Source organism: Capricornis sumatraensis, chromosome 8 (genome assembly GCF_032405125.1).
Source record: "Capricornis sumatraensis isolate serow.1 chromosome 8, serow.2, whole genome shotgun sequence".
In the NCBI taxonomy this organism is placed as follows: domain Eukaryota; kingdom Metazoa; phylum Chordata; class Mammalia; order Artiodactyla; family Bovidae; genus Capricornis; species Capricornis sumatraensis.
Window position 1 is genome coordinate 24114549 of NC_091076.1, and position 22844 is coordinate 24137392.

Below are 22844 nucleotides of genomic sequence, written 5' to 3' on the forward strand. Positions count from 1 at the left end.
TGCTTTTTTTCTTAGAGTTTGCATTATATACCTTTTTCAGTTCTTTCACTTTCAACAAGCCTGTGCCTCATATTTAAGGTCTCTTGTAGCTGTGTATAGTTGGGATTTGTATCCAATCTGAAAATTTAAATTTTTAATTAGAAAATCAAACATATTTACATGTAATATCATCACATATTGACATATGTATGTCCTTAATTCCATTTCACATTATTATTATGATGAGTTCTTATTATATATTTAAAACTTTATGAAAACACTATAATTATTTTGTAAATTCTAAATTCACATTGTTCATATATTTAATTTCTATGTTGTTCTTAATTTCTTTCTGCATATCTAAACTTCTATTGTTCAATGTTAATAATAATCTTTAGTTTTTTATGCAGATGTGCTGACAATAAACATGTTCAGGTTACTTTTTATTTGAAAATATTAATATCTCTATTTCATTTTTTTGATGAATTTTTGGGGGGGGCTTGGCCTCTAAGTTGGCAGTTGCTTTTCAATAGCAAAGGAGTCAATTTGATTATGTTATGATACATTAATAAACAACCCCCCAGACTTCATTGGCTAACAAAAAATAAGATTTAGAGACTTCCCTCGCCCAGTGGTTAAGGCTCCAAGCTTCCAATTTTGGGGGCATGGGTTCCATTTTCAGCTGGGGAGTAAGATCCCACATGCCACACAGTGCAGCCAAAAGATAGACAAAGAAAGAAAGAAGATGTGTTTCTCGACCACACTGCATGTTACTGTCTCCCTATGTGCTTTGTCTCTGCCCCACATATGCCCTTATTCTGGATTCAGGAGCAAGCAGCAGCCCCTTCTTGGGACATGCCAATCTGTGACAGAGGGAACAGAGCAATAGCTCAAACTTTAGCTCAAGCCTTGAGCACTGCAGGTCCATTCATCTGCAATTTTCTAAAGCATGTCACAAGGCCAGCGTGAGAATGGGATGTGTAAGTGGAGACATGCCATCATTTTATAAAGAAAAGGGGTGCAAAGTGATTGAGAACAATAATGCAATTACCAAAGCTGGTTTGTGTTGCCTTGTGTATCCCTTTTCTTTCCCTTTATTTTTCAATCACAATTTCTATTTTAGATGTGTCTCCAGTAATTAAAATGTAGTTGGATATTTTTTTAACTAATCCAACAATTTCTGACTTTTAATAGGTAGAAATGTCAAAGTGTCTAGGCTTTGACAGAGGGATGAGTCCCATAAACTAAGCATTTGATGTGAGCTAAATGGAGTAGACAAGAGATACAATACAAAAAATAAAAACACATGCAAGAGTCCACTGGCTGAGAGTAATGCCACATGGACACCTCTCTATTCCAAGTCTGGCCTCTTCGGAGGGTTTCTACCCACTTTTAGAGATTACATTTGATCAATCTAGAAAATGTCTATGCTCACTTAAAGGCGCCTAAACTTACTCCAAATCACAACCTAAGGATTTTTAGGCTAATTTAAGGATGAGGTATACACAAAGATGCTTCACAGGTGGCTCAGTGGTAAAGAATCAGCCTGCTAATGCAGGAGATGCAAGAGACACATGTTCAATCCCTGGGTTGGGAAGATCCCCTGGAGTAGGAAATGATAACACACTCAAGCATCCTTGCCTAGAATATTCCATGAACAGGAAAACCTGTAGGGCTACAGTTCATGAGGTCACAAAGAATTAAACATGACTGAATATGTATGCATAGTTGAAAATAATAAATGAAGACAAAGTCACCCTTTACAGGTCTTGGCAAGAACGAAAAAGTTTTCTTCCATTTTAACAGAGAAAGAAGGGCACACTTATCATTTTCATTTTCAGAGCATTGGAAGTACCATTATTGCCCCATTCCTGGGAAAGGAAAATCTGGCATAATTTTGTCAAGTATTTGAAAACATCATAAATTACTCAGCCTTTAAAGAGAATGAAATAATGCCATTTGCAGCAACATGGATGGACCCAGAAATTGTCGTACTGAGTGAAATAAGCCAGACAGAGATGGAGAAATACCGTATGTCATCCCTTTTAAGTAGAATCTAAAAAGAAAGGACACAAATGAACTTACCAAACAGAAAGAGACTCACAGACTTAGAGAGGGAGCTTATGGTTGCCAAGGGGAGGGGAAGGAACACTTAGGGAGTTTGGGATGGACATGTACACACTGCTATATTTAAAGTGGACTACCAACAAGGACCTCCTGCATAGCACAAAGAACTCTGCTCAGCAGTTATGTGGCAACCTGGATGGGAGGAGAGTTTGGAGGAGAATGGATACATGTATATGTATGGCTGAGGCCTTTCCCTGTTCGCTTAAAACTATCAAAACATTGTTAATTGGGATTACCCCAATACAAAATGGAAAGTTTAAAAAAAAATTTTTTTTTTAACATCTCTGTGTGGCTTACGGGATCTCAGTTCCCTGACAAGGGACTGAATCCAGGCCATGGCAGTGAAAATTTGGAATCCTCACCACTAAGCCACTAGGGGACTCCCTCAAAAGTTTTCTGGGTTTCAGTTTCTCTGAAACTCTAAAGCAGGCCACCAAACTTTTATTAACTGAATAAAGCAAAAACATGGTGTAATTCCCCTAGAGTCCTCAACATGTGTATTTGGCATCTCCAACTAAATTTGTAATTGTGATTAATTTTCAGGGTTAAAAGTCTTTGATTATCCTAATAGTAATTAACCTCTTTTACCTCATATTCCCAAGAGTCATTCTCAATTAAATTCTTAAGAGCAAGCAAGAGTTTCAAATATCACAGCTTATTCATGGCCTATTTTCATAGAGAAAAGGACACATCACATCTTAGATGCAAGAAAAAAATGTTCAAAGTTCCATTTATCTTATAAAGGATTCGGAGTTTCAGAATAAACACATGAAAACAACTGGTAAGCACATTTAAAGTCAAAGTAATGATGGATTTTGTGACAGAGCTTAACAAAGCTGTAAAAGGCAATCCACAGTAGGTCTCAGGCTAGAAAAATAGTTGAAAAGAATGTTTATATTTAGCCCTTGGTAGAACTGTGTGTGTGTGCTCAGTCATGTCCAACTTTTTGTAACTCCATGGACTACAGCCCACCAGGCTCCCCTCTCCATGGAATTCTCCAGGCAAGAACTGAAGTGGGTAGCCATTCCTTTCTCCAAGGCATCTTCTTGATCCAGGGATCGAACCCAGGTCACCTGCACTGCAGGCAGATTCTTTATCATCTGAGCCACCAGAGGTTGCTTTGGTAGAACTATCTCATCCTAAATATCCCTTCCAATGCTAAGACTTTTCTGAACCTAAAATGTTCCAGTTACTCAATTATTCAAAGTAGTAACGAAAGAGGAAACAGACAAAACTGGCTCCATCCTGAAAGCAGGACTCCATCTTGGGCTAGACTGTGGACTTTGAGCTATAGGCCCAATATCTATGGAAATGACATACCAACTGGAAAACCAGGTCCCAGGAAGGAAGAGCCCCACGGCTCATACCTAGACTCTCCATTGCCTAAAAGAATACCCTGATTATCTGTGTAACAGAATAGAATCATCATTCTATAATGCTTATTGGGGTATGACCACAGGCCGATTGATAATTGTCCGGTGTTAACTACCTAGGCTTAAGGCATATGAATCACGGGTTAGCTTTGATTATATCTTCCTTTTCCTTTGTTCAGACTGGTTTCAGGGAATTTGGGAAGGTGGCTTTGGCCACGTACACTTAGGGTATATAAGGTTTTCACAAAAACTGGTTGGGGTCCTTGGCTAAGAGGAGACTCTTCCTTGGACCTACCGGTGTAATAACCTGCACTCCACTATCTGCATTGTCCATCTGAGTGAGTTTGTTTCCCGGAATGCATGGCTACAACAGTAAGAACAACATTCCCAAATATGGAACATAGCAATGAGAGTAACATTTTTGCATTAACTAAACTAGGGAAGTGAGTCTTGATCCAGGCTTATGTAACATATCATTTCGACCATAACTAGGGCTTCTCTGACTTCTTTTCCCTCTCTACAAAAGTGGGAATAAGAATCCAGATTGTGACTTTTACTAAAGAATGCATCTTTGGATCAGACAGAACTGGAACTGAATCTGGCTTTGTCACACAGTGGCTATGTGACAGGAAAATTATTTAAATTTTGTAAATTTTAAGTTTTTCATGTGCAAAATGTGAATCACAATATCTACTCCCTACTTCAACAGATTGCCAAACATACATGTATAAAATAGCAAAACCTTGAAACAGATTAAAACAGCTACTGACAAAATGCAAGAAAAATATGACACATTCAACATCAATTATAGGGATGATTTAATAGTCACCTATCAGAAATTAATAGATCAAAACAAAAGATGATGTGGAAACAAACACTGCAAACCTAAAAATCAGCAAGAAAATTTTGTATCTAAGTAGGCGATACAGTTTTTGTTTTGTTGCTGTTGTGGTTGTTGAGTCAGGTCCAGCTCCTTGCAGACCCAAGGGCTGCAGCACACAGGCTCCTCTGTCCTCCGCTGTCTCCCAGAGTTTGCTCAAGTTCATGTCTATTGAGTCAAGTGATGCTATCTAACCATCTCATCCCCTGCCACTCCCTTCTCACATTCTTTTTCAATAGTATCTAAATTTTTAAAGCACTTAGCATATAATGACCAGGAACTCAGTGTATGTTAGGTAGTATCACAGCTACCCCTCGTGGCTCAGTGGCAAAGAATCCACCTGCACTGCAGATGAGGGTTCGATCCCTGGATCAGGAAGATCCCCTGGGAAAGGAAATTGCAACCCACTCCAGTATTCTTGCCTGAGAACTCCCTTGGACAGAGGAGTCTGGTGGGCTACAGCCCATGGGATCGCAAAGAGTCAGACACAACCTAGCGACTAAACAACAACAAAAATCACAGCTATTACCTAAAATTTAAAAATAGAAATGAAGGCCTTTTGAGAAGAGTGACTTCATCTCTATAACACTGATTATACAGTACTGAGACCAACTGGTGAAAGTTCCTGGGGAAAAGGTTTTACCTCAAGTTAATAAAGAATTTCTAAGAGTTGGAGATGATCAAATATGAAACAAGATACATGAATAAGCAACTTGCGTGTTTTCCACAAATGAAGGATTCTAAGCATAGATAGTTTGACTTTTTGGAGAGGAAGATATGGCAGGTTTGGACAAGTAGCCCCTGGACTGTGAAGCTTTCCAAGAAACTCAAAGCAAGAAAATAGTGCATCATACAGCACTGAGAAGGAATCAAATAAATACAATTCTGAAAAGTTAAGGTTCTTCCTATGTCTAAATATACAAAACACATACCGAGAATTATGGGGTCAGTTTTGAATTGCCCACAGGGTATATGAATGTGTGTGTTTATCTTCCATCTTATTATGTGGTAGAAGCATATGCTGGAAAAAACATGACTCACAAGGTTAAACAGCTTTAGGGTCTTTACACTATCAAAAATTTTATTACAGACAGAAGTCAGGCAGATGCAGTACAAATCTGAGTTTTCACATCTCCGCTTCATATCAATATTTTCCCATTTTTATTACTCGTGGAAGGGCTTCCCTGGTGGCTCAGTCAGTAAAAACAAAAACAAAAACATCTGTCAATGCAGGAGACGTGGGTTCGATCCCTGAGTCAGGAAGATCCCCTGGAGAAGGAAATGGCAATCCACTCCAGTATTCTTGTCTGGGAAATTCCATGAACATGAACAGAGGAGCCTGCCAGGCTACAGTTCATGGGGGTCACAAAAGAGTTGGACATGACTTAGCAATTAAACAGCAACAATATATTGTGCCAGGTTTTAGTTGTGACGTGTGGGATCTAGTTCTCTGAACAGAGATGAACCTGGACCCCTTCCAATGGGAGCAAGGGAGTCTCAGCCACTGGACCACCAGGGAAGTCCCTATTTTTTTATTCTTGAATTGTATGATCAAAATAAGTTGAGTGATTTTCAGTTAGTTATATATTTCAGCTAGTTTGAATAAATTTGGGTTTAAGGAAGAAACTAAGGAGAAAAGAAATATATCAAATAAAAATCAAAGAGTTAAAGAATTCACAGAGTTGCTGTTTTGGGGGGCTTTTTTCCCTAGCCCATCAATTACATAGATGAAAACTGAGGCCAAGGGATTTCCCCAGAGCCACATGATAGAGTCACAGACAGGACTAGAACCCACTCCCTCTTGAACATTCTCTTTTACATCTAGTAAAATCATAAAACATTTGAAAGACATCTTAAACTGTTCTAACCTCCTTTGTTTCTTCTCCTTCCACACAGAAATGGCCACAAGAAACCAGACCACCATCACTGAATTTATGCTTATCTCTTTCCCTGCTGTCCAGGGGCTTCAGACATTGCTTTTTGTCATTCTCCTGCTAGTTTATACGCTCACCATAACAGGAAACATTGTCATCATTTCCTTAATATGGACTGATAACCGTCTCCAAACACCAATGTACTTCTTCCTCAGTAATCTGTCATTTTTGGACATTTTATTCACAACTACTATTACCCCAAAGTTGCTAGCTTGCCTCTTAGAGGAGGCGAAAACCATATCTCTTGCAGGCTGCATCAGCCAAACATATTTCTACTTCTTCCTGGGAACCGCGGAGTTCATCCTGCTGGTGGTGATGTCCTTTGACCGCTATGTGGCCATCTGTAACCCCTTGCGCTACACCATCATCATGAACAGCAGGCTGTGTCTCCTGCTGGTTCTGGGCTGCTGGGTGGGGGCCTTCCTGTCGGTGCTCTGCCCAACTATTGTGGTGTCCAGGCTGCCATACTGCACTGCAGAAATTAGTCATTTCTTCTGCGACATCGCCCCTTTGCTGCAGGCAGCCTGCACAGACACTCATTTCATTGAAAAGGTAAGCTTCCTCTTGTCTTCTCTCATCCTCCTGACCTCGCTGGTGCTCACCACTGTGTCCTATACCTACATCATCTCTACCATCCTGCACATCCCCTCAGCCCAAGGACGTCAGAAAGCTTTCTCCACCTGTGCTTCTCACATCACTGTCGTCTCCATCGCCTACGGGAGCAACATCTTTGTGTATGTGAGACCTAATCAGAACCACTCCCTGGAATTTGACAAGATAGCCACTGTCCTCATTACCATAGTGACTCCTCTTCTGAACCCCTTCATTTACAGCTTGAGGAACGAAAAGGTAAAGGAAGTCTTGAGAGAGTCAGTTAGCAGGATAGTTCAACCACATTCCAAAGGAACATGACACCCAGCAGTCTCAGGACATCTAAGACATGCTTCCTCTATATGTCACTTTGCTCTGCGTGAAGAATGACACAGAATCATGACTGAAGTCTCGAATCTATAGGCAAGATGAGAAAGCATCGCACATCACCAAGAGTCAAGCGTTATGATCTTGCTATGGAAAATCAGGAATAAATAAGGACTCTTTGGCTCCTTAGTCCTTGGAGTATTTTGCATAAATTAATGTAGAAAGGTAGAAACATTCCAGACTCTGAGTTCTAAGAGCTGATGTCTAACATTTGTTCAGGCACTTATTTCAATGGACTTCAGTAAGTTACTTCTTTAAGCTGCCAGTTGCTCATCTGTAAAATGGAGGCAAGAACTTCTGCTCTGTTTATCTTACCGGGCACTTGTGGCTACAAAATGAGATGATTTCCCTAAAAGTAAAATTGCTTACACATAGAGAGATTGTTGATATAGAAAAGGAAGCTTTCATCAGCCCTGAGATGCTAGAAGTTCTGACCCTGTTGCTGAATATCTTAGAAGATAAGAAGCCCAAGGGGCTCAACAAATAAATGTAGTCTTATGAATCGAAGTCAGATTTGTCCTAGAGAAGGGAGCCTCACACTGCCACTATAAGGAGGATTATATGAATAATAACATTTAAGAAAAAAAAATCAATCCTTGACCCAGAACTCATCTGACATTCACAAATAGGTCTCAGTGTTACTGCAAACTTATACAATGCTTACATATCATCATGCTTTTCATTTGTTGGACAAAAGTTGACAAAACATCTATTTCGCACAAGGTCACTGTGCAATACAAAATACTAAACATCCTCCTTTGTTGCCAAATGAAATGACTGCTACCTCTTTACCAATTACATCTTTTACATACCAATTACATACCAATTACATCTCACTCTGTCTACCTTCATTGCAGAAAAGATTTACTGAGCTACCCAATCCTAGAATTGCCACATCTTTCTGATAATACCCAATCCAGAACAAGCCCCCACTTCCCTAGGTTCATTGTTTCACTGAGACATTCCACATTCTCCGAAGTGTGAGTTCTTTCTCATACAGTGAATAATAAACCCAAATTTTTCAACTATCGATGGAGCCTGGCAGTCTTTTTTACATTTTTATTGGAGTAGAGTTGATTTACAACGTGTTAGTTTCAGGTGTACAGCAAAATGACTTCGTTATATGTATACCTATTGTTATTGTTTAGTCACTCAGTCGTGTCCAACTCTCTACAGCCCCACAGACTGTAGCCCGCCAGGATCCCTTGTCCATGGGATTTTCCAGGCAAGAATACTAGAGTGGGTTGCCATGCCATCCTCCAGGGGATCTACCAGACCCAGGAATCAAACCCTCCTCTCCTGCATTGGCAGGGGGATTCTTTACCACTGAGCCACAAGGGAAGTCACATATATACATATCCACTCTGTTTTAGATTCTTTCTCCATATAGGCCATCACAGACTATTGGCTATAGGCCATTTAAGGCATCATAATATGCAGATTGTATTAATTATGTTTTTGTATACCTCAATAAAAGGAATATAAAACTGGGTTTTGTTTACACATAAAATTAGTTTTATTCTCTGTTATCAGTAATACCTATGTTATTAAATCCCTAGCTTAAAGAATCCATTTAGGTACTGTTCACTCAGAGCATGTAAACAGAAGTGAGCAGAGTCATTATCTGCTTATGAGTTTGAAGCCAAAGGTCCGTGAGAGCACCAGTTACCAGAACACTTTTAACCCGTCTGGTATGAAAAGATAATAGATCTAATAGGGAACTGCAGATAAATTTGTGCAATATACTGAATACTGAATACTCTATCATCAGAAAAGCCCTATTTTTATTTTTATTACTTCTTCCTCAAATCCTATTTAGATTTTTATTTCTGCTTTGGAGCTGCCCACTTTTTAAATCCTGTTATATTTTGCTTGTACTCTACACCCAAAGAGATCTGGTGGAATTCATTACGAATTTACTAAACAGCTCCTATTTACTAGATTTTCTCATGCAATTTTGTGATAATTGGAAACATAAAGTTATCTAAGGCCTTGCCAGTTATAAAAGCAATCATTTTTAAATATCCTTTCTTTCTATGTTTCCCTCTATATTTTCAACATTTCATCATTGTTCTAAGAGAGCTATTAGACAATTACCCCAAATCTCTTAAGATCACTTCTCGAAACACAAGCTTTTATCCTGTACACTAAAAGTCTGAGTTGAAATTATTTAGTTGTTGTTGTTGTTGTTGTTCAGTAGCTAAGTCATGTCCAACTCTTTACGTCCCCATGGACTGCAGCACACCAGGCTTCCCTGTCCTTCACCATCTCCCAGAGTTTGCTCAAACTCATGTCCATTGAGTCAGTGACAACATCCAACCATCTCACCCTCTGTCATCCCCTTCTCCTCCTGCCCTCAATCTTTCCCAGCATCAGGGTCTTTTCCAATGAGTCAGCTCTTCACATCAGGTTGCCAAAATATTGGAGCTTCAGCTTCAGCATCAGTCCTTCCAATGAATATGCAGGGTAGATTTCCTTTAGGATTGACTGGTTTAATCTCCTTGCAGACCAAGGGACTCTCAAGAGTCTTCCCAAGCACCACAGTTCAAAAGCATCAATTTTTTGGCTCTCATCAATTTTTTGGTCCGACTCTCACATCCATATATGACTACTGAAAAAAACAATAGCTTTGACTACACAGATTTTGTCAGCAAAGTACTGTCTCTGCTTTGTAATACACTGTCTTGGTCTGTCATACCTTTTCTTCCAAGGAGTTAACATCTTTTCGTTTGGTGGTTGCAGACACCATCCACAATGATTTTGGAGCCCAAGAAAATAAAATACTGCCTCTGCTTCCACTTCTTCCCCGTCTATTTGCAATAAAGTGATAGGACCAGATGTCATGATCTTCGCTTTTTGAATGTTGAGTTTTAAGCCAGCTTTTTCACTCTCCTCTTTCACCCTCATCAAGAGGCTCTTTATTTATGGTGACAGGTTTTTTTTCCTATTTACGGTTTTGACATCCTGGTAATAATTGGATTCATGTAGCAGTATCTAGTTTCACTCATGCGTTTAAAAAATGTCCAGGATGGTCTTCCTTACTTTAAGAAGACTTACACCCCATTTAGTTTATACAGTGGAAGCCTGGAGGAGGGGCTATGTTCAAATGGAAAGAGGAAGCTGCTTACACTTTCACTAGAGAAAGCCTATGAGTAAATATGAAACTAAATAGAATAGGAAGTTTCAAAACTCTTTTATTCATTCATAGTTATCTCACACATGAAAATTTCTTAAAGACTGAAAGAATATATTCCAAATAATCAATGCTGATTAATTTGAGTGATGCTTTTGGTGACATTTTTTAACACTCTACTGTTCTACATTTTCTATGCCTGGAATGCATATGTTTTAATTTTTAAATATTGGAATGGGAATTTTTCTGAAGAGACTGAAGTTATCTCTATACTAATGCACTGGAACCTAAGAAGTGAACCCCATATTTGGTATTTGGTATATAAATAGGAAATTATTTTATTCAATCTGTTAAACTCAGGTCATATTCTTAAAATTGATGTCCATTTTAGAAGAAGGAACAAAAATACCTAAAACTTTCTCTTAAAATCCCAATTATTTTCTGTCTTATTATTTTAGTTAAACACTCTAAGGAATTCCTTTTTTTCCCCTTAAATTTGAAAATGAATCCTGAGGGAAATGTATTAAGACAAACCAAACTCATTGCAACATTTACTATTTTCAGACTATCTCCAGCTGAAGTTAGCAATGAAGTTCTGAAATGACCATAGTAACTAAAAATGAAGCTTGCTCAGTTGTGTCCAATCCTTTGGGACCTCATGGATTATACAGTCCATGGAATTCTCCAGGCCAGAATACTGGAGTGGGTAGCTGTTCCCTTCTCCAGGGGATCTTCCCAACCCAGGGATCGAACACAGATGTCACACATTGCAGGCAGATTCTTTACCAGCTGAGCCATCAGGAAAGCCCAAGAATACTGGAGTGGGTAGCCTATCCCTTCTCCAGCAGATCTTCCTGACCCAGGAATCAAACCAGAGCCTCCTGCATTGCAGGCAGACTCTTTACCAGCTGAGCTACTAAAGAATACAGTAATTAATCCAGTACTCTAGACCTCATATCTAATATTAATAAATTGTAGCTACAAACTAGAATTGAAATTAATATAAAAGCCATCAACAAAGAATGATTATCATGATATGCAGAGTTCTACTTCAAGCGGCAATTCTGTAAACTTTTGAAAGTATGGTATTTTTTGTGATTATTTATGAAGCATGATCTGATATACTGGAGTTCAATGTGCAAAGCAGCACACCAAGAGAGAATCTAAAGGGACTTCCCTGGTGGTTCAGTGGTTAAGAATCCACCTGCCAATGCAGGAGACATGAGTTCAATCCCTTGTCTGGGAAGATGGAGTAACTAAGCCCATGCACCACATCTACTGAGCCTGTGCACCCTAGAGCACATGCTCTGCAACAAGAGAAGCCACTGCAACCAGACGTCTGGCACACAGCAACTGGAAAGTAGCCCCTGCTTGCTGCAACTGAGAAAACCCAAGCACAGCAGCAAAGACCCGGCACAGCCAAAAATAAAAATAAATGAAAGAATACACCTGAAGATAGCCTCCGGTGATTTCATGGTCCAAATTATCTCTATGTGATGTCACAGGACTTTATAAAGATTTAGTCTGCCTAAGTGTGCCCTGCTGAAGTCACTAATATCATTTGAGAATCAGAGCATACAGTGCCTTGACAAGGATGTGGAAAAAAGGGAAGATTTGTGCATTGGTGGTGGGAATGTAAATGGATACACGTACTATAGAAAACAATGTGAAGTTTCCTGAAAAAAATTAAAAATAGAACAATCATAAGATCAGCAATTCCACTCCTGGGTATATACACTATGGAAATAAATCAGCATCTCGAAGAGATATCTGGACTCCCATATCCATGGTATCAATATTCAAAATAGTAAAGATATGGAAACAGCTAAGAGTCCAATGATGAATGAACAGAGAAAGAAGATTAAACATATGTGTATGCAATGGTATACTATTTATTCACCCTTAAAAAAGAAAATCCTGACATTTGCTACAACATAGATGAAACTAGAGGACATGCTAAGTACTAAGTGAAATTTGCCAGAAAGAGAAAAATTTTTAAACTGCATGATCTCAGTTTTATACAGAATTTTAAAAAATCTAGCTCATGTAAGTGAACAGTAGAACGGTGGTGAACAGTACCTGAGGGAAACAGGTAGATGGAGAGACACTGGTCAAAGGCTAGAAACCTTCAGTTACAAGACAAATAAGCTCCAGTTATCTAATGCACAGCATGGTGACTATAGTTAATAACACTGTATTGCATGCTTGAAATTTACTAAGGCAGATCTTAAGCACTCTCGCCAAAAAAATAATAATAGTAATAACTGTAAGTATGTAAGGTGAAGGAGGTATCTTCCCAGGTGGCACTAGTGGTAAAGAACCTGCCTGCCAACGCAGGAGACTTAAGAGACATGGATTCGATCCCTGGATCAGAAGATCCCCTGAAGGAGGGCTTGGCAACCCACTCCAGTGTTCTTGCCTGGAGAATCCCATGGGCAGAGGAGCCTGGTGGGCTATGGTCCTTGGGGTCACATGGAGTCAGACATGAGTGAAGCAGTAACGCACACACTCAAGGTGAAGGATGTGTTAATACTTAACCTCTTTGATGGTCTTTTCACAAATACAAATATGTCATACCATCACATAGCACACTTTGCATACAATTTTGTCAAGTATTCTTCAATAAAGCTAAAGCAAAAATTAATTGGATGATTCCACTATATATGATCTAATGGCTAAAAATAAAGATTCACAACACCAAGTATTAGCAAGGATGTGGATCTATGGTACTCACACACATGGCTAGTAGAAAGGAAAATAGTACATCAACTCTGGAAAACACTTTGTCAGCTTCTGGTACAGTTAAACATATGCTTACCAAACAATAGAGTAATTCTACTCCTAGGAACATGTCCAAGAGAAATGAAAACAAATATTCACCAAAAGCATGAACTCAAATGTTCAGAGAAGCTTAATTCATAATAACAAATAATTGAAAGACAATTCAGGTGTCTGTCACATGGTGAATATATAAGCTCATATAGCTACACAATCTGTAGAGTAGATAAATCTTCAAATACCACAAAGAAAGAAACTACTCGTGCCTGAAACACTCAAATTGATTTCAAAGCATCAGATTAAGTGGAACAAATCAAAGCTATATGTTGTAATATAGAATTTATACATTAGCCTAGAAAGTCAAACTTTACACTGACAAAAAGCAAATCCATGGTTGTCAGGGGATAAGCAGGGGAGAGGACAGCAGTTTACTTCAAAAAGACATAAACATTTAAGGTAATGGCAAATACCTCACACCATTGATCCACTGTTGGTGGTGGCTACATGAATGCATACATTTGTCAAAACTCAAAAAGTTATATGTTTAAGTTTATCCATTGTCTATAAATAATAGCTCAATAAAATATTTTCCCCAATGGATATTGTTTTTTATTGAAGTATAGTCAATCTACAGGTTTTTTAAAATATGTACATAGACATATATTTATGTAAATAGTTTCAGTTTGAAAAACAGTTTAATATATGATGAACTTCTTTTTAATTTAATTTATCCAAAGTTTTAGTTTCCAGAGGCTTTAAGCAGAGCTATAAGTTTTTCTTTAAATAAAACCCCCCTCCCACCTCCCTCCCCATAACATCTCAGTGGGGATGACCCACTGAGATGTTATGGGGAGGGAGGTAGGAGGGGGGTTCATGTTTGGGAACACATGTAAGAATTAAAGATTTTAAAATTTAAAAAAAAAAAAAGAAATTTTGACTGTGGAAAAAAAAAAAAAAAAAGAAAGAAAATAAACACCCAGGAGAGTCTCCCAGGGGACCTTAACTTTCTGTGACTAGTTACTTCACTTCTAACATCCTGGGACTGCACTACTTATAATTAAACTTTTTTATGCTAGAATCCCTAGAGCCATTCTAAAGCAAACTTTCAAAAGTGAATTAAAGAATCATTAAATATCACATTCATCCAGTCATAACAACATTAATATGCACAAGGAGAAAGTAAATTAAGTAGATATATCTGAAGTCAAGTTACAATACAGGTAAAGAATGAACAGGAGGGACAAAAATAAAAGATGAAAGTTCAGAGAGATAGTTAAGTCAATACAATTATGAAATTTTCTAACAATCAGGACCAGTAAAGTAGAATGAGATCCTTTAAGAAACAGTAAGTTTCACTTAATTAGACAACAGAGACATTACAGATTATTTTAGCACCAGACTATCTCATATGCCCTTTAGGTCTCATCTAATCTGATAGTCTATGATTCTGAATAGCTCCAAGTTTCTGAATGGATGCACAGAAGACATAGAAATTATCAGAACAAACATAAACTTACATGTCTATAAGTGAAAAAAAAGGACCTGAAACTTGGAAAGATTTCAGTCAGAAAGTCTCAGTCTACTTGCCAGAGATCTAAACTAGAAGTTGGAGGACCTGCTCTTAATTTATTGGGTTTGATTTCTTGAGTCATCACCAAACTCACCATTCTGACTTTTTTTTTTTTTTGGAAAATGTGATCCAAAATACATACTACTTAAAACCTAGGGAAAAATTCTAAGATTAAGATTACTGAATGTATAAAATATAAGATTAAATGATAATATAACATTTGGAATTAATCTTAGTGTAAGTTGAGACAGATTTTTTTCTGCAGGAATAAGAAAAAGAATTGGGAAAAGTAATCAGAGTTTATAAAAAGACAGGTTATGTTTTCTTGGTTCATTTCTATTTTTCATTCAAGTGAAGAAGATGAAGTACTTCAGCAAAAACTGAAAAACCATTTGATGCAGTTTTGTAAAAGGGGATGTGTATCATCATACAAGAGTCTCGGACTAAAACTAAGAGTTACATGGAATTCAAATAGAAGCAGTAAGAGAATTTAAAGAAAATGGACAGAAAACAGTAGGAATAGCCAAAGTTCATGGTTCTTAACGTATTTGAGTGAAGAAAATACCAACTGTTCTACAATCAATATGATGTAAGTATATCTATTGCACAGTCATCTATGCGTGAGTGCATGGTCCATAACTTCAGTCGTGTTGGACTTATTGCAGCCTCCTGGACTGTAGCCCATCAGGCTCATCTGTCCATAGATTTCCCAGGCAAGAATACTGGAGTGGGTTGCCATTTCCTGCACCAGAGGATCTTCCCGACCCAGAGATCAAATCCATGTCTCTCGTGTTTCCTTCATTGGCAGGCGGATTCTTTTACCACTGAGCCACTATAAAGTACCCAGGACTGGTTTATATTTGCTTTGCTTTAACTTAAAACTAAAGGATTAGCCACTAAATTATACACCAAAGGAGTGAGTCAACTGTATTTTATAGACATGCTATAAATGCTCAGCAAAGCTGAACAGTATCCAAAGATTAAGTTGAGGGCTTCAAACACCGTCTATCTGCATCCACTTTTTCCACTACTATTAATAACCTGATCTTCAAATGGCTGAGAAGAATAGACGGTATCAGAGTCCTCTCTGAGAGCACCTACAAGAATTAGTTGGGAAATGGGAGGTGGAAGTTACTCTCCTGGATGCTGCCATAGATGTAGAATTGCAAAGATAAAAAGACACACATTGATTATGTTCAAGAAAACGTGTTTCAAAATATATAAAATGTTTTGCAAATAATGGAATATGTATAACTGACCTCCTTGTTCTATAAGAGTGTAGACATAAAACTTTCTATCGTTATAGAAAAAACAAAGAAAAATTATACACCTTGATGGATAACTCAGCTACTATTATATCAAAAAAACTTGGGTACCATCAGATAGTCAATATCAATAACAAAAGTGAAAACAGACGTTGCAGATTTCCTTTCATTTGACTGTCCTGGTTACTTTCGATTTTTCTGCTCTTTGATTTAGATAACACCTGAAAATTTGAAATAACTTTGAGAAAAATAACTCAACTTTTATTAACATTCTCTCCATTTTCCAAACTGACTGAAATCTCAGTGAGGTAGTTTTCTCTTTAAAGGCACAGAACTTAGCTAAGAAAATAGAAGTTTAGGAGGAGTGAAATAGAAAAGGGAAGGACTGTCGTATAAAAAACAATAAAAGCATTAAGACTAAAGTTTTATGGAACCATGGAGACAACTTAATACAAAGAAAAAATTTAAATGCAAGAATACTGAGCTTAGAAGAAGTCATGTAATTTATCTAAGATGCTACACTTACAAGGGTAAGAGGCAGAATGAAAATAAATCACTCAATTCTATTCAGATGTTTTTCTACTGCATTTTATGAATGGTATTTCGTGCGTGCTAAGTCACTTCAGCTGTGTCTGACTCTTTGTGACCCCATGGACTGTAGCCCGCCAGGCTCCTCTGTTCACGGGATTCTCCAGGCAAGAATGCCAGTGTGTTGCCACGCCCTTCTCCAGAGGACCTTCCCGACCCAGGGATCAAACCACGTCTTCTGTGGCTCTTACACCACTGGGCCACCAGGGAAGTCTTATCAAGGATATTGACAGTTGAAAGTTTAAGTTGAATTTGATCTTTATATTTTATTATTTTCTCAGAGACATGCTGCCCACCTTGCACCGCACTCAATGGATGTGCAGAATCAGACCACAGTGACTGAATTTATCCTGACTGCCTTCCCTGCTCTCCAGAAGCTTCAGATCTTCCTCTTCGTGGTCCTGTTGTTTACGTACATGCTCACTCTAACTGGAAATGGCGTCATCATTTCCCTAATATGGGCTGATTATCGCCTCCAAACCCCAATGTACTTCTTCCTCAGCAACTTAGCCTTTTTGGACATTTTATATACGACATCGGTTACCCCAAAACTGTTAGCCTGTCTCCTAGAAAACAGGAAAATCATATCTTTTGCAGGCTGCATCAGCCAAACATACTTCTTCTTCTTCCTGGGGACCGCGGAGTTCATCCTGCTCGTGGTGATGTCCTTTGACCGCTATGTGGCCATCTGTAACCCCTTGCGCTACACCATCATCATGAACAGCAGGCTGTGTCTCCTGCTGGTTCTGGGCTGCTGGGTGGGGGCCTTCCTGTCGGTGCTCTGCCCAACTATTGTGGTGTCCAGACTGCCCTTCTGCCATGAGGAGATTAATCACTTCTTCTGTGACATCGCCCCTCTGCTGCAGGTGGCCTGCATAGACACTCATTTTATTGAGATGATAAACTTCCTCTTGTCTTCTCTCATCCTCCTCACCTCGCTGGTGATCACCACCGTGTCCTACACCTACATCATCTCGACCATCCTGCGCATCCCCTCGGCCCAAGGGCGTCAGAAAGCCTTTTCCACCTGCGCTTCTCACATCACTGTCATTTCTATTGCCTACGGGAGCAACATCTTCATGTATGTGAGACCCAGCCAGAGTCATTCCCTGGAATTTGACAAAGTGACTGCTGTCCTCACCACAATGATGATCCCTCTTCTGAACCCCTTCATTTATAGTCTAAGGAATGAAAAGGTAAAGGAAGTTTTGAGAGATGCAGTCAACAAAATTATATCCTTATTGCCCAGGAAAGCTTGAAACATAATCCCACAGGAATCCTTGGAAGTTTGTTTGCTAAGAATGGCATTTTCATGTCTTAGACACAATGTGGAGTAAAGCATGCTTGAAGACCATAAAATCAAAGGTGTGTGCAAAGAGATGGAAGAACTATGTGCCACACCAGCTGCAAAGTATTATGGCCAGAGTCCAGAGGAGACAGAGAAAATAACATGCTCTGAACTCTATTACTGGACCTTCCCACACACAGAATTTCATGGATTAATGAAAAACACAGAAGTCAGAGATTTTAAGCCCTCTCTATCACTTTTTTATCGGGTGACCCTTAGCCTATCTGAACCTAACATATTATCTGTAAAGTGGGGAATATAGTCTGTGGTTCTTCTTTTTTCTTTCTGTTAATGTAGGCTCAACCATGATGGTCTAAGAAATGAAACCACATGTAATTAAAAATAAGTACTTTTTATGGGTCTTTGCAAACTATTCAAGATGATTAGCTCCAGTCAAGACAGCCAGATACTGTAGATAATAATAATATCCCAGTGTTTGTACAGTATATTCTAATATGTACATATATATATATCATTTAGCCCTCTTAACCTTGAGAATGTGATATTTTTCCCATTTTACAGATGAGAAAACTCAGATTCATTGAGATTAAGCATCTTACATCACTAGTTTTGAATATATATATATATATATATGCAGATACATGTGAACTCTAGCCTACTCAAGCACGTCACTGTATCATGAAGTGTGGAATGAGAAGAAACTTAGGGAAACAGAGTTAACATGAAAAGTTATCCATGTTTTCTGAGATAAGAGCATTGCCCGCCAGTCCTAATTATCCAGAAAACCTACAGACCAAGGCATATCAGATGAGTGAGAACAGACTGTGAGAGGCAATGTGTCAAAAGGAAAACCAGTTATTCAGAGGCAGTAACTGACAATGAGTCCAGACTGATCGTCTGTGGCAACTGGCCAAAGTGATCATCATCTACAGAAGAATAAATGTCTAGGATGCATTTGATTGGGGAAAATAAAAGCAGAAAAGTAATCAAGCTAGCTTAAGTAACATTGGTATTTATCATAATAATAATCAAGAATACCACATAAAACCTCAGAAGGTAAGAAACCACAAGACCTGCTAAGGACAAATATTAGTAGCTAGAACTCCTTAAAAATCCAAGGCAGACACCCACTTCCCTCAGAATCTCTGATCTCTCTCTAGCTTTCTCAGGAGTCATTTGGTCTCTGTTACTGTTTTTTTCCAAATATCTTGTAGCAGGCTGAATGATGGCCCTGAAAGATATCCAGACCTAATCGCTGATCCTGTGAATCTAAGCAACACATAAAATTTATATGGCAAAGGGATTCTGCAGGACGGATTCAAATTAAAGATCTTGAGATAGGGCGACGATCTTGAATTACACAGGTGGGTACTAACTGTCATCACAAGTGTCATTATATGAGAGGGGAGAGGGGAGATTTTGTCACACAAAAAGAGGTAATGTGATCATAGAAGCAGAGATTTGAAGTTGCTGTGCTGCTAGCTTTGAAGATGGGGGAAGGAGCCACAGGCCAAGGAATGTACATCTCAAAGCTGAAAAAGCAAAACAAAGGATTCTTTCTCCCATAGAGCCCTTGGCATGGCCCAGCCAACACCCAGGTTTAGGCCCAGTGAAACTGACTTTGGGTTTCTGTCTCCAGAGCTGTAACAGAACACATTAGCGTTGTTGAAGCCACCATGTAGTAACTGGCTGAAGCATCACAGCAAACCAGTACATACCAGTTTCATGTTTCTCTCTCTGCAGACTATTTATTTCCATTTCTCTGTGCATATGGAAGATAATGGCTGCTTCAGTCATTTGCAAATACATATTTCAGGGAATTCCGTGGTAGTCCAGTGGTGAGGACTCCATACTTCCACTGCAAGTGGGCACGGGTTTGATCCCTGGTCAGGGAACTAAGATCCCACATGCTATATGGCAGGGCCAAAAAAAAAAAAAATCCATCATAGGTGTATTCAATATATATGCATGTATACTGAATACACTTAAATATATTGAGATTCTATATACAATTTATATGGATTTTTTTGACTGTGCTGCACAACCTGTAGGATCTTAGTTTCTGGATCAGGGATTGAACGTGGGCCTACAACAATGAAAGTGCCAAATCTTAACAACTGGACGGCCAAGGAATTCTCTATTTTATTTTAGGATATGTATTTTAAATTACTTGTATTCTAAATCCAAATTCCTTGAAAGGTTCACTGAAGTGAATGGTCTGATTGGTCTCACTGAAGTGAGATGATGTCTTCCCCAATTCTCTTTTTGTAAGAGGAAGGGTATGGCAAGAGGTAAATTGCCTTCTGTCCACACAGCCACTGAGCAGGTGCAATGGGGACAAGCATCTAAAAAGGGAGCTTGGGAACAGGGAGAAAACAAGAGGCATCTCAAAGATCAAAATAGGTCACTACCAGTTTGGGTCATCTAGCTTCGTAGACAAAGATGAAGACCTTAAGAATTGGCAGGACACCCTCATGGGAGAGCAAGCAGAGAAAGTGCTATCTTCAGAAGGGATTCAAATACTATAATATATTATAAAATAACATAGGCCATCAAAAAATAAAGCAGTAGACAAATGTTTAAAGATCAAAAGAAAGTAAAATAATATCACCAGGAATGAAGCATCCATATAATTTTCTGCTCTGTACTCATAATCAGACATTCATTAAGAAGAATTTTGAAAGTTACTTAGTGTCCAAATACTTCCATAACAAAATTAGCAGTTCAAAAGAATGCAAATTTATTTTCTTATAGTTCTGAAGTCAGAAGCCCAACACAAGTCATTACCATGGCTATCATCCCAGAATTATACACCTGATCCTTCCCTCAAATGGAAACCAACTATTCTTATCTAAATTTCAGGAGGAAGCTACAAAGAGAAAAACAATAGAACTAACTAGGCCTAAGCTGGTGGAAATTTTGATCTTGAGCCTCATCATATGGCCATTATAATTCATTAGTATGCTAAATAACACTCCCACCAACACAATGACAGTTAACAATTGCTAAGACAACAACTGGAAAAGCTCATGGGAGGACCAACAATCAACAAAATGAAAGGCAATCTCCGCAACAGGAGAAATATTTATGAACCATGTATCTTAATAAGATGTTAACATCCAAAACTCATGAGGAACTTATAGCAAATATATATATAGTTATTTATTTAGCAAATAATATATATAAATAATATATTATTTATTTAGCAAATAATACATATATATAAATAATATTTATTTAGCAAATATATATATTTGCTGTTGCAATATATAAGTTCCTCATGTGTTTGGGGTATTAACATCTTATCAAGATATATTGTTCATAAACAATATAAGATTGCATTTATATAATATTCTAGAAAATTCAAATTATGCTGACAGAAAACATCAGTGGTTGTCATGTCCTGAGGTATGGAGGTAAAGCATTTACTTGCAAAAGGTCACGAAAAATGTTTAAGGTAATGTTAAACCAATGTTGTACTGGTAATGGTAGCTACATAACTGTGCACATTTGTCAAAGTTCAACAAATTATATACTTAAATATGTTTACTGTCTATAAATCTTATCTCAATAAATTATTTAAATATGTACAATTACCTTCATCTATATAAGTAATCTCATTTTGACAAGCATCTTAAAACTTATTAAACACATTATAAATATTTTTTAAGTTTTCCAAGTATCTAGTTCACTGAAACTTTAAATCAGATGTCTAAGCTTTTCTTTAGATCAATAAAATAAGCACCCAAGAGAGTCTCTCAAGAGACTTTAACTTTCTGTGATTAGTAACTTCAGTTATAATATCCCAAGATTGCAATAATAATAATTAACTTTTTTAATGCCAGAATCCCAAGAGCCATTCTAAGCCAAACTTCTAATGGTAAATTTTTAAAAAATCTTTAAATATCACAGTTCTTCTAGTTGTAATCACTTCAAATCACAAGACATCATTTCCTAAAGAAAGCAAATAAGGTGGATATGTCTAAAATCAAGTCTCAATATGCCAGCTGAATGAACAGGAGTGACTAAACAAAGTGATGAAAATTTAGAAAGATAGTTCAGTGAATGCAATTATAAGTTTTTTCTAACAACCAAAACCACTAAAGCAGAATGAGATGCCTCCGGAAATAGAGAGCTTCACATCACTAGACGACAGAGGCAGGGCGGGATGTTTTAGCACCAGACTATCTCATATGCCCTTTAGTTCTCTCTAACCTGACAGTCTGTGGTTTTGAATAATTCCAAGTTTCTGAATAGATCCACAGAAGATACAGAAATTAACCAAATTGTCAGGTTATTACCTTTCTATATTGAAAAATAAGATTTGAAATTTGGGAGATTTGAGAAGAAAGTCTTTCAATCTTTTTGTCAGAAGTATAAACCGGAAGTCAGAAGATCTGCTCTTAATTCACTGGGTCTAACTTTCTGAGTCATCATCAAAGTCATCATTTCGCCATTTTGGCAAAAATGTGATACCAAATATGTGAATTAAAAAGAGATCAAGTGAAAAGATAGTGCTTGGACTTAGTACAAGTCAAAACTTAGACTTTTCTGTAAGAATAAAAAAAAACTGAAGAAAGTAATCAGAGCTTATAAAAAGACACTTTTTCATTCAAATGAAGCAGATGATGTAGTTTAGCAAAAACTGAATAACCATTTGGTGTGTTTCTGAGAAAAGGGATGTGTATTATATGGGGAAGCGTTTCCAAGTAAGACAGAGAGATTTATATGGAATTCAAAATCAAAGCAATAAAAAAATTTAAAGAATAATGGATGAAAGGCATAAGAAGAAAGACAAAATTTTTGATAATTGAATGAAGAAAATGCCACAAGTTCTACACTCAAGAAGATGTAAGTATATTTTACTATGCATTTATCCATATTCGTATTTTAAGCATCTAGGTCTTAGTAAATTTGTTTATATATATAT

The 22844-nt window shown here is 37.8% G+C and overlaps 2 protein-coding genes across 2 annotated transcripts; both read left to right on the forward strand.

Moving 5' to 3' along the window:
* The first annotated feature begins 6257 nt into the window (after positions 1-6257).
* On the forward strand, positions 6258-7205 carry LOC138083503 (olfactory receptor 6M1-like). Its single transcript, XM_068977355.1, has one exon. The coding sequence runs from the start codon at positions 6258-6260 to the stop codon at positions 7203-7205; it is 948 nt and encodes a 315-aa protein (XP_068833456.1).
* A 9711-nt stretch (positions 7206-16916) lies between these two features.
* On the forward strand, positions 16917-17864 carry LOC138084644 (olfactory receptor 6M1-like). Its single transcript, XM_068979004.1, has one exon. It carries the CDS (start codon positions 16917-16919, stop codon positions 17862-17864), a length of 948 nt encoding a protein of 315 aa, XP_068835105.1.
* Positions 17865-22844: the final 4980 nt, after the last annotated feature.

Coding starts and splice junctions, on each gene's coding strand:
- LOC138084644 (XM_068979004.1), top strand. CDS start 16,917: ATGGATGTGCAGAATCAGACCACAGTGACTGAATTTATCCTGACTGCC.
- LOC138083503 (XM_068977355.1), top strand. CDS start 6,258: ATGGCCACAAGAAACCAGACCACCATCACTGAATTTATGCTTATCTCT.